Here is a 13,781-nt window from a genome sequence, read left to right on the forward strand (position 1 = left end):
TGTGTGAGTCGAATGTTCAAGCCCTAGGCTAAACGTTCGATTTAACTCGCTATCGTCCAACCCGTGTTAGGAATTACACGTTAAAAGGTGAGACCTCGTTAGTCCTTAGCTCGCACAAGTTTTGACTTTTGAGGGTTTTCGTCCCTAGGGGTGCGATAGCTGGTTAACGGAAAACATATTTCAAACATCTAAATCACCATTGCCTTCGTTTTTCAATTGGCAATTTTTTCTGTTGAATGCGAATGAAACTTAGCAAATGTTTTATTATAATATTTGAATATAAATGGTTTAATAATATTTTTTCAGGAATTCTCTCAGCATACGGAATGGCTTTAGCGGATGTTGTCCACGAATCTCAGGAACCTTGCGCTAAAGCTTACCTACTAGAAAACTTCTCCTATTTCGACGAACGTTTGTCGGAACTTAAAGAACAATGCAAGAGCGAACTGAAGAAACAAGGCTTTCCTGAAACACATATCGTTTTGGAGCCGTATCTGCATATGCGATATGATGGGACAGACTGCGCGTTGATGTGTGGACCAACATATTCTGGGGAGATCAGCCCTACTCACGGAGACTTTATGAAAACATTTGTTGACCGTTACAAATCCGAATTTGGTTTCGTCATTCAGAAGAGAAACGTTATAGTAGATGATATTAGGGTGAGTATTCTCGAGAGTTGTATTTGTTAATGATGCAATTTTATGTGAAAGTGATGGAAAACAGTTTATACTGTCGATAGCAAAACAAAAAGAGTTCACTCAATAATTTTTTTCCCTTGTGAGGTCACGTCATGCAGAATAACCTGACATAAAACAGATTGATATTCAGTTTACTGTACTCATAATAACTGCAAAATAAAAACGTTAGTCATTATATTCACCACTGCCTCAGTGGTTTGAACATTTTTAATGTTGGCACAGAATGATGTAAATTGAGGTTACATTTTAAGGTCTATACATATACGTAACCCGTTCGTAAAATATGCAGATTGTATCATTCGCCGTTTAATCAATATCGGGTTCTAGTGTTGTTCTTGAATGTGATAAAGAAAGCGACTTTTGGCTCAAAATCCCACGTTTTTCCTTCCAGAGCTGAACTTTTTGCAGTTTTCTAGACAATCGATCGGAACATTAGGGAACACCCAACTTGAGGTAGGTGTGTTTCGGAGAGTGGGAGAGAAAAACGTGTGATGTAATTGATGCAGGATGGAATAAGTATCGGATATATTCAAAGAGCGTAGCCCCTCTTGGGACTTCGCCTCACCCCTGAGCCCTCTTGTCACGTACCAGTCACGTGGCCATCGGCAGCTGAGGGAAATTAGATAAAAAATTATCGGTATGAGAATCGAACCCAGATTGTCGACGTGGTGGGCTCTGTACTAAGCCTCGACTCCAACGTGGGATACTACCCGAAATAGAATCAGGCTCTCGAGAAGGGTCTAGCTATACCACAGATTTCCTTCACATGGTTGATGACATAATCAGATCGAGAGATCGTGGTATATGTACACTGTTGGTGCTCTTGGTCCTTGTTTCGTGCATTTGACACTTTCAATTATCAATTAATTTTGGCTAATCTGCAGTACTGAGGCTTATCAGCAGCAGCAATTGAGTTATTTGAGGCATATTTACTTGGACGGAAACAAAAGGTGTATATTGACAGGTGTATGTCAGTTCAACAACTCTAAACCCCAAATCCGGTGTTCCACAAGGCTCTATATTTGGACCACTTTTGTGGTCCAAATATAGAGCACTTGAAAATTGCACTGCTCAGTGCTATGCCGACGATACATAGATTTATAATAGATTTTATCCAGAGGATGTGGCAACGGCCTGTAATTTCATCATTGTCTGCAGATACATTCTAGCAAATCTAACATAATGTTATTTGTCCCAAAAAGCAACTTACCGTTTTTTCAAGATATCAAAATGACTATTAATAGCGACCAATTAGCTCTTGTAGAACACAAAAGAAATTTTGGTGTGGAGACTGAAATTTGAGTTTTGATAAACACATAAAAAAACGTTTTCAGAGATCTTATTCATCCCTGGAAATATTATACGGAGCCAGGTATTTGTTCCACGACGGATATAAAACTATTTCGGACAGAGAAACTTTTTCTGGAGGGTCCATCCAACTCTCTCTCCCACTCGTTGAGCTTATGGATAAAATAAATGGCGATATCTCCGTAGTCATTAGAGATAACACCATCAAACCTGGTATTGTTGAACTCCTCACGATCTTCTCTAACCGTTCTTGTGATAATATATAGGATGTCCCATTTGAAAATCAAAAGTTGTTCTCATCTCCGTAAAAGCCGGAAGTTGAATTCGTTTGACAAATATGTCAAAAAGTGCCGTCTAGTGACCTTTTTCAATGTTCCAAGTTTCAGAAGTGTCACACACGGTATATGGTGTTCGTAGACGCCAAATAATTTCGAATAAAATATCAGTGTTGGAGGGTTGAATATGGAGAAGAGAAACCTTTTTTATGCTGTTTGTTTGTTCTACAAAGATATAATTACCAAAAAACTTTCCTGTTTGAATCCTCCACAAAAATGTTCACCAAAGAAGATGTGTGCTGCTTTTTTCCACCTCATTCTCCATTGTTGTGATATTATTATTGCTTATACTATTTTGAACTGATCTTCTTGTTGAATAAAGCAGGGATATTGTAGTATTGAATATAACTAATAACATTTTATTTGAATGTTTTTTTACAAAATTGTGCATGGAACCGCGACAAGCTTTTTTTTACAATATGAGGAGAAGCTATTATATAGTGAAACATGTAGACAAGCGATGAGGTTTGTATTTTGTAAAAATTTGACAATAAAGTGTTCAATATTTTTATTGATTTTTTGTCAATTATATTACAGAATTCTAGTATTCAGTAAGAGTTACGAAACCGATATGTTATGTATACATTATAGATTAACCAAGTTGAATGTGACGTTTATTTTTATATATTGGTATTCGTCATAACAATATCGAAAGGAACATTTATGTTTTTTAAGGTGAGGGGTATCGGAAAAAGTGATCTGGAGGAAGAAGATCTAATAGCAACCTCAACTTCTTTTCCCATTCCTGAATCTACCAAAAAAGTATATTTCGAAGGAGGATACCAAGATACAAATATTTATCTTTTGAAAAGCCTACACGCACATCAAGAACTGAAGGGGCCTGCCATCATCATGGACCAATTGAGCACGATTTTAGTAGAACCCGATTGTACTGCTGTGATTACGAAATACGGAGACATCAGAATAACTATTGGTTCGGGAAAAGTCAAGGAAATCGGTCCAGATCTGGATTCTATTCAATTGAGCATATTCAGTCATAGGTTTATGAGTATTGCTGAGCAGATGGGAAGGTAACTGAAAATCATTAGCACTTTTATCGCTTCAATTAAAATGACAAGTAATTCAAATTTCGTTTTCCATTGAGAATATATTCACTTATTCTGTAAGTGTGTATTGAACTTTAACCGAAGAGGGAATATTTTCTAAGACAGATCATCATTTTTCAGACTTTCTATTTCTCCATCATTATACAGAAAGTGAGAATCGTCCGAAAAAAGGAAGTAATTAAATACACCAATGAAATCTTTTCACAAAGATATTTAGATCATGCACTGGAGTAGCTCTCAGATGAAAACTGAAAAAAATTATATAAAAAACATCAAAACATTTTTTTATAATGTATGACATTCGTTTTTAGATGTAATATACATTTTTTCATGATGAACATATCTAATAAAACATTCAACTTCATAAATATGCCACATATTGAATCATTTTCTTCAAGCTGAGCTGATGAAAATACGTATCTTCTCAATCAACGAGAATCTATATTTCTGCTGATGAATCAAAAACGAAGGAAACATACTATTATAGGGACAAAGAAGAAAGCTTTTTGATTTTATACTTTACCATACTTATACAGAAAATGTAGAAGTACCGTGCTTAGGCTTTGCCAAACAAAGATTGAACACCTGGATGGCAAGAATATTTATGAGCTTCTGGCAGAATTTTCTAGCATTGGCTCACTCTAAGGCGTTTATATACCCTTCGAAGCTTGATACCAAATAGTTGTTGGACTAAAGTAGGGATGAACTACGATGGCCTTCTTACAGGTCACTGTCATTTAAATCATCATATGCAGAGACTCGGACTGTCGGAAGACAGTGTGTATCGCCTCTGTTTGGAAAACAATGAAATAGCAGAGCACATACTTTGTGCCTGCCCCGCTGGTGACCAAATCAGGTTTTTAGAGTTCGGCAGAGCCGTACTCCTACCATCTCGCTCACTAGATAAACTAATCGGCATCGTTAAGAAGCTGAGTTCATTTGGTCGAGTGTAAATAGGTGTGAGCCACAATAAACCCTTGCGGGTTGCGGTGGAGGATCGAATAGACCCACTCACTTTGGACCTAACCTAACCTAACCGTGGTTATTTCAGAATGAACTCTTCACAAAGATGTGTAGATCACGTAAAGAAGTTATTTCCATATACAAACTGAGAGAAAAAACCCTCCCGAAACAACTACTTTCACATGAACATCGAATTACAAAAATATCACTTTTTTCCATTGAGTTTGTAATGCAAACATCAGTTATGGAATTGAAACAGTTATCGTTAAAAAAACGCTACACAATGTAATATATGGAAGAGTTTGATATAAAATTTTATTCACATGGAAATCTACCATCCTTAAGTAATGCTTATGGAAGATTCGGGTCGAAAACAATTTTCTTCAACGACTCGTCAGCCACCTATTTGAACTTTTGAAAACGAAAACAAACGCACATTTTCTGCATAAAAATGAAAAAGTTGAAAGAAAAAAGCTTTTAACGAAAAACTAATCTCTCTTGAGAATATTCTCCTTTAAATTCATTGCTATATTTCGCAAATCTTCAAAGGTTCCAAAAAGCAAAAAACTGAATTATTCAAAACACCCCCTATCCTTGATAGAAAACTATTTTCTGAACACTAGATAATTTGAGGAAGTAATGCGAGACTTCAATTCTCAGAATTCTTCAGCGTACTTCAATATCAACCAACATCAAGGAACGTCTCGATTTTTCATGCGCCCTCTTCGGTGCAGATGGCGGACTAGTTTCTAACGCACCTCATATTCCTGTCCATTTGGGAGCTATGCAGGAAGCCGTGCAGTACCAAATGAAGACTAGAAAAACTTTCCACGAGGGAGATGTAATACTTTCCAATCACCCTGGCGCTGGTGGATCACATTTGCCAGATTTCACCGTTATCACTCCAGTTTTCTACAAGTAAGTTGATAACAGTTATTTCTGAGTACTGTAAAATTGTTTTTTTCCAATGAGCTCTATGAATTGAATATATTTTCAATGTAGTCTTCTATTTACGTGTTAGGAATCGGACGTTAAAAAGTAAGATCACGTTAATCTTTGGCTCGCACTTGTTTCGAATTCTGAGGGTTGTCGTTCGGATGGGGACGACAACTTGTTACCGGAAAAACATATTTTTCAAAAACAGATTCGGGCTCGGATCATCAATCTAGGCAGGAGAATATTATGCGCCCTCTTCGAAAAATCTGGTTTGCCTGCATGCAGTCCGTAACATTTTTTAGATATATTTTTCCACCGAAAAAAAAAGATTTCGACATTATATTCTCATCACTTTTTGGTGATCAAAGAAATCTCACTAAATCACACATATCTCCTAATTGAATGAAAATGAACCAAAAAATTCATGGGATGGATGTCGAAGGATTTTCATATAGAAAAAGTTTTCTGGCTGTCTATCAAAAAGTTGATGAATGAAAAAAATTGAAAATGAATGAATGAAAAGTTGATGTATTTTCATGAATAGAATAGTTATTAGTTGATAGGGAAATAGTTGAGTGTTAATATTGAAAATATCTTAAATCGCTAATTTTTAGTGATAGTAAAAATCAAAATGAATCTCAGTTCATCAAGTATCGGCCATTTTCAATTGGGTAAGTGTGTTATGTTGTCAAAGATGTCAAACAAAGTCAAGGACAGGGACATGAAGGAAGAGGTGTAGATACGCTTGAGAAAGTTTATGTTGAACGATTAAAATTACAGAAACAAAAGGAATAACACCAAAATAAAAAAAAATCACACCAAGCTAATGCGCGACGCTTCAATAATTGTAAGTATCCACAATCATTTTCTGCTGATAATTTTTTTAATTCATTTAATTCATTTAATAATTGTTCATTGGTTGTAAGTTGATGATAAAACGTTGAAATGAAGAAGCTATATTTTCAACTGGTGAGCTAACATACTTATAGATATTCAAATTTGTTTGTAACATGATGATAAATTATATATTTTGTCGATTCTTTCAGTTACAGTGTGTCATAATCAGTTTCTAAGCAGGCTTATAGAATGAATGTTTTCAAATTTGACAATTCTGGTTAACAAATTCTTTAAATATATGCCATACTCAATAACTAACAGATTTATAACACTAAAAATTTAGACCTTGCAATACTTGCACGGATATTTTAATAAAATTATCGATAAAACTTCAGTCCCAACTAATGCACATATTTCTCTTTCGAAATATTTGACTTCTTCAGGACACTCCGCCATAACTTACCTAGACAAATCCACATTCACCTAGACTCGAAATATACCTCAGTAATTCATTTACAACCTATTGTCTGTGTCTTTGACAATCGGCAACCTGCGGCTTTAACCACCGACTCACACATCGGTCGATTGACTGAGCGAACAAAGCACCCACGTCGAACCGCCCGGCTACCGACCCACCGGTCGGTTGAATGTCTCATATCTCAAAAGTGAAGTTTAAACCTAATGGCTGATTCATAAACTGGATTATTAATATCTTACCACTACGCTTGACTAACATTAGTTAAAATACTAACCCAGAACGGTATCATCCAAATATTATTATGTATTCAACTTCATACGATTGATGGCATGAACTGAAGATTCATTGTAGATTATTATTTTTTTAATCCATTTTGTGGAAACGTGAAAATAATCAATCATCTCATTCATCTCAATATGTAAATAGGACTCGTTTTTTTTACGAACACAACGGTCCTTCTGAAACAAATTTTATAATTGGGTTTCTGTGTTTCTCGATTAATCAGAGGACATGAATATTTTCATTTTTAATATCCCCTTTTATTTTTTCTTCATTTCACTTGGTACCTGTTAGGGAGTAACTAAATAAGTTTAAAACATTTAAGAAGGTGATTCCTCATCGAAAAAAAGATAGGATCTTTCATATAAAGAAATGTCATTGGAGCATTCCTTGTTAAAATACAGCCCCTTAAAGGGGGTACATAAAATTTGTATGACAATTTTTTTCACAAGCACCGAAAAGTTACAATATTGAAATCAACCTGACGTTTTGTACTACCAAAAATACACTCAGCCAGTAATTTATTGGGTTTACCCCATGGTTGTAAGGGGTGGAAACCGCAACCTCTAAAAGTTATTTCCAAGGTAACTTTTTGTCTCATTATTTGTTTACCATTCAAACATTTATTTCCGATAGCCAGTTTCATTCTGAACAAAAAATGTCTCTTTGGTTTTTTGCCCAAAATTAACCAGTTCGCAGCAAAAAAATTATGTTAGGAACAACTACAGAGATACTACGTCATAAATACGAAACTAATCTATCTAGTAGGTCGCTATTAGCGATAGTGACAATTAAAGTGGTATGACGCTGTCAGTTTGTGAATTTTCGAAATTGAATTAATACTAATTGTGTGTTGTTGTTCTGTTTTCAATTTGTTACTTTAATAATCCACTTGTTATTAAAATGGCATACACAAATGAGGAAATGGCTGATATGCATTACGGTTACGGTCTGTCGCAGGGGAATTGATTAGAAGCTTCTAGAAGATATGCTGAAATGTATCCTCAACGGCAGCATCCTTCACATGGAATATTTGCTCGACTTCATCAACGATTACGAGAATATGGTTCATTCGACAAAATAACGCAGGATTGTGGTCGCCATCGAGAAGTACGAACACCACAGCTTGAGGAAGCAGTACTTAATTTGATTGAAGAACAACCTACTACCAGTACTAGTGTGAATATACAAATATATTTCAACTAGAAAGATTGTTTTCCAGCTATGAGGGTATTTCGAATTTTAAAGAAACAACTCTTATATTCTTACCATCTGCAACGAGTACAGGCACTGTTACCGCGAGACTTTCCGAACCGTCTTGAATTTTGCAATTGGATGCTGGAAATGATTAGAAGAAATTGTGACTTTCTGAAGACGATAGAATTCACAGACGAATGTAGTATTTCTCGGGACAAGATCATTAATTTTCATAATTACTACATATGGGCTGATGAAAATCCTCACGCTATTGTTGAAACTAACCATCAAGAACAGTTTTCTCTTAACGTGTGGCTCGGAGTTATTGGGGATGATTAATTTCACCTCCTCGATTAAATGGTGAGGCATACGTTCAATTTTTAAGAGAAGTGCATCCAGTACTGAGAAAGTTCCTTTGGGCGTCAGAAGGGATACGTTTTTTATGCTTGATGGGCCTCCCGCCTATTTTAGTCAAGTATCACGCCAGGATATGACTGAAACATATGCAAATCAGTGGATAGGTCGAGGAAGACCACAGACCTGGCCCACTCGATCCCCGGATCTCAATCCTCTCGATTTCTCTATTGGGGCCATTTACAGCATTTGGTTTATCGTACTCCTGTTCGCGATGTAGAGGACTTAAGAAACCGCATCATCGATGCGTGCAGGGTGATCAGAGATACTCCAGAAATATTTGAGCGAATACGTGGCTCAATGCGCCGACGTCTAGACGCTTGCGTAATGTCTGAAGGTAGACATATTGAACATTTACTATGATTTCTACATGTTGTGGGTTTTGTTATTAATAAATTAGTTTTGTTTATTACTCTTCAATCGTTTAATGCAGGTACTAACTACAAAATAACAATAAATGCAGTTCGCATTTATGACGATGTATCTCTGTAGTTGTTCGTAAAATAATTTTTTGCTGCGAATTTGTTTATTTTGGGCAAAAAACCCATAAGACATTTTTTGTTTAGAATGAAACAGGCTATCGGAAATGATTTTTCAAATGGTAAACAAATAATAAGACAAAAAATTACATTGGAAATAAATTTTATGGGTTTCGTTTTCCACCCCTTACAACCATGGGGTAAACCAAATAAATTACTGGCTAAGTGTCTTTTTGGTAGTACAAAACGTCAGGTTAATTTCAATATTGTAACTTTTTTAGTGCTTGTGAAAAAAATTGTTATAAAAATTTTATGTACCCCCTTTAAGGGGCTGTATCTTAACAAGGGATGCTCCAATGAAGTTTCTTCATATGAAAGATCCTATCTTTTTTTCGATGAGGAATTACCTCCTTAAATATTTTACACTTATTCAGTTACACCCTGTGTATACTATTTTTATTCGAATCTTAATTTATTTTACATTTATTACCGGAATATACCTAGACATTATATTTGATAAAATTTGGTTTTCTCTACATTCAGTACCTAAACTTTTTTCATGTTTTTTCCTCTCAATAGAATATCTATCGAAATCGTGCTTCTTTACTCTTCTTCTGCTGAAGACATGTGTGATATGATAGCGATTATGTTTCAAGATAAATTATTGTAGAGTATCCCAAATAAAAAAAAGAGATTCTCTTGGTGCTGAACTTTCAACCAACAATCTCTCCCGTATTAATCAGACGTCTAACACATCAAGCCGCAAAGGTATTTTGTACATTTTTTATTTGCATCGGAACAAATGATATAAATGCGTAAAATTCATCATTACAGATACATTATACTGAGAAAATATATTTGGTGTAAAATTATTACAATATGTTAAAACAACGATAAAAATAAAATAAATACAACAATAAAAATTAATTGGCGCTCCGGGGCGACTTCATTGATTCCAGTGGCGCATTTGCTTTTTCAGCTGCAGGAAAACCCGGAAAAACCTGCAGCACCACATCATCTGAAGATCTTGATCTAACGATGTCCTCTCTCTCATAAAACAAAATGTAGGGTGTCTCCAGAGGCTCCAATAAATTCAATGCATCGCCAGAACACTTCGTGACACGACTATCGTCAAACTCAAACCAGTCCGTTTCTTCTTTGACCAAGGCGTAATAATGACCACATTCAACGCCAGAACCACAGTGAACAATGATTGCAAGAATATTATAACAGTGGTCTGCTAGGTTGAAATGTTCATCTATTTCGAAAGTTCCAAAGAGTTTCTTGCTTCCGTTAGAGGTTGAGTCTTATTTGAAAATCATCAGTGTTATTATTAGATTGACTGGTGCCTCAGATATACTTGTTTTCTTATAACAGTCAGTTAGTTTGGCGCATGTTTGACAATACAGTCGATCATCACCTGTTAAAAATTCCATTTTCAGATGATTTAACAATAAGCTTTGCTTAATATTATTATATTAATGCCTACACATAAAATTTAATGCTAACGGAAATAATGAATGTGTAATGTTGATCTTATTGATTCATTTTACACTGAGATGCAGGAATGATTGAATGGAAGTATCAAACGCTAGAAAAAATGAAAATTCCGATTTCCAGTTTTGCCGGATATTTCCGGAATTATTCGGAATTTTACAAGTATTGTGTTTTTTGTTAAGCGCAAAAAACGCAACTTCGTCACAATTTAAGCTTCGACGTAACTCCTGTAGTTTAAGAGATCCCAATGGTGGGGGTCGAATTTAAATTATAATTCACTCACTGATGACTTGATGGTGGTGTCGTAGTGTGATTTTGCTTTTTTCTGCAGTAGACTGCTCACTTTCACATTCTAAATAATCAGTCAGACATGGTCTATTTTCAATTATCGAAAAAAATTATTTAGTAATAAACACAACTATATACAAGAAACGCGTAACGCCTAACCAGTGGGAAGATAATCGCACAGTTGCTTGCGCTTAGCAATCCGTTTTATGTGCAGCTATAGATGTTCTACATCAATGATATATTTTGCAAATTATTCACTTTTTCAAGGGGCAGCAGTGATCCTATCTTCTTCGTGGCTAGTCGTGGTCATCATGCAGACATCGGTGGCATCACTCCTGGTTCAATGCCTCCACATTCGACTAGCTTGGATCAAGAGGGCGCTGCTTTCAAATCATTTCTTTTGGTGAAACAGGATGTATTTCAAGAAGACGAATTTAGTGAAGCTATCAGGAAAGCCGGGGGAAGAAACCTGTCTGACAATATCTCTGACTTGAGGGCTCAAGTAGCGGCGAATAAAAAAGGTATTTGAGCATTTGCGTTTTCTTTATCTTTTTCAGCAGTCTATGGAAAAATGTGCAATGATCACTTTCAACCTCATAAAAAAATGTCATATGCTTCGTGTAGGGATTAGTACAAAGCTTATAGGTTCAATGGCGGTGATTCATCTTGATGACGTAATAATAACGTCATTAGCAATATGTTTCTTTTTTGACGTTGTGTAGATTGAATCATAGTTTCGTAAATTGAATGAAATGGAAATTCCGAATATTGTATACGTCATTATAACGACTTCAAATTCATAAACAAAAAGTCAAGAAATATTTTTTAATGAACGTGAAATAATTCACAAAATACTTTTTTCATCAACCCAGCAATATTGATGAAAATTTGGAAAATTATTCGTTTTGCGATTGGAGATATCATTATCTAAAATAATTAATAATTTCTTCGATTCCACAAATCAATGTTTTTTATTAAACTATTTAAATAAATTCATGATAATGAATATTCTCGTTTTGAAATCAATTATATCGGATTGGAAAGCTAACATTTTGCCAAGAAGCTACAGTTTTTCTTATACGATGTGTTGTATAATTACTTTTGTAACAATTGGAAAATTAATTTTCAACTAAGGCTGGATATAGTGAGTGGAAGATGTGTGTTTGAAAGTGCTCACAAAGTGAAATATTACAAAGAATTGAAAAAAACCTGACAAATGATAGAATATTCAACATAGTATTTTGGAAAATCAATCATATAAAAATCTGGTATCTTCAGACTGGATATACTGATTTGATTATTTCTCTTATTGCATTGTTTAAACGATTTTACTCAGTAGTGCTTTTGATGTGATTCATATTGAAAAACATCACCAATCGCTTCTGATACAATTAACCAGTTAAGAATTGAACACTCTCTTGAATAGTCCGGTCATTATACAATATTGAATTAACGAAAATTGCGGCAGAGCTAAATTTTGATGAAGATCTTTATTTTACTATAAAAAATTAAAATTTGAAAGTCCCAAACTGTTCCATGAGCGCTTCAAAAGTTATTCGGGGTCTTAGGTCAAAATTTCAGGTTTTTTAAGTTTTTCTCGAAAAACTCAAAAAGATAACGTAAAGATGAACAGGCCAGTATTTCAAAAGTAAGTCCAGCGCGTACTAGAGCACGAGTAAGTGAGTCCAGCTTTAGTTTTAAAGAAGACTGCTTATTTTGTGGCGATGAAGCAGATGAACAGGCTGAGAAAACGAAACCGCAGAGTCTTCGAAAAAAAAAATTACAAAGTTTCTACATTCAAATTCAAAGAATCTATTTTGAAATTAGCTAAAGATCCTTCTGATGACTTATCAAAAGCTGTCGTTGATCGTATTAATTTTGAATATGATTTAGTAGCTGCTGATGCCAAATACCATGATAGTTGTAACAAGTCTTTTCTAAGACCTAATAGTAGCGGTAAAATTGGGCTTCCACAAAATAAGGCTGTAAATTCTGCGATGGAGGAAATTTATGAATTTTTGGAAAATAGTAACGACTGTCAGTTTACGTTAGATGAATTAAAGAATGTTTGTAAAAATGTAGCTTTAGATAACCGAATTCTGAAAGTAAGAATGAAGTTAAAATATGGTAGTAGAATTATTATTACAGAGAAACCCGTGAAATTAATATTTATTTGTTTTGTAGACAATTACTAAGACATTTTAAGTCAAGCCAGGTCTAATAATAAAAATTTGGATGAAAAAGAAAAACCACTGGGGTAACCACGTTGAAAAAAACACGCCGAGTAGACTACCTCACAGGTCGTGTGGAAACGTGTGCATATTACATAGAACGTCACCTTTACTACAGAAAAAATCATGAGGACCATTTTTGTAGAGAATTTATCTACAGCTCTGAAGTATTTTTTGGATAAAACTTACGGCTTTCGAGAAAACCTCGTAAAACCTGAAACTTTGACCTTTAACCCCGAATAACTTTTGAAGCGCTCATGGGACAGATTGCGACTATGAATTTTTATTTTTTATGGTAAAATAAAGGTCTTCACCAAAATTTAGCTCTGTCGTTATTTCATTACTGTTTTCAGGTCTAAATTGACCGGACCATGAAATCATTCATTGCATGTATGTATTCAATGTATGTATTCAATATTGTAATTTTTTGATAAATAAAGATTATTATATTATATATTATATTATAATATTCATGACTTTGAACTTTCAACAAAATAGCTCTGACTGAAGCTGATGACTGAAGAGAAAAAATTTAAATTTCCATTCATTCAATAATTTCCTCTCTTACTGAAATTTTATCTTTATCAACATCCTCATTTTGTCTCGTCATATTTGATATAATACTATTTACTTGAAACCCTATTTTACACCATTGACAAGCATGGTCATTAGTTTAGTGTTTTGGAATATTACTTTTCGAGTCACCTAGGAAGCAATACATCTGTTCACAGCCTCGTTAGTCATGAAACCTAACAAATACACTTCATTCTC

General features: G+C 34.8%; 1 protein-coding gene across 4 annotated transcripts in view; it reads left to right on the forward strand.

The window, feature by feature from the left end:
* The window catches only part of LOC111507119 (5-oxoprolinase), a 137,383-nt gene that overhangs the window by 27,265 nt on the left and 96,337 nt on the right, over positions 1-13,781 (forward strand). For all 4 annotated transcript variants that reach the window (XM_074171240.1, XM_074171241.1, XM_074171239.1 and 1 more), the window contains exons 9-12: positions 307-662; positions 3,020-3,375; positions 5,035-5,292; positions 11,047-11,300. In XM_074171240.1, the coding sequence (XP_074027341.1) occupies positions 307-662; positions 3,020-3,375; positions 5,035-5,292; positions 11,047-11,300 (1,224 nt within the window). The remainder of the gene's footprint in view (positions 1-306; positions 663-3,019; positions 3,376-5,034; positions 5,293-11,046; positions 11,301-13,781) is intronic.

The sequence above is a fragment of the Leptinotarsa decemlineata genome, unplaced genomic scaffold, assembly GCF_025532065.1.
Source record: "Leptinotarsa decemlineata unplaced genomic scaffold, Ldec_3_MD MMD2_tig00000010_RagTag_RagTag, whole genome shotgun sequence".
NCBI lineage: Eukaryota > Metazoa > Arthropoda > Insecta > Coleoptera > Chrysomelidae > Leptinotarsa > Leptinotarsa decemlineata.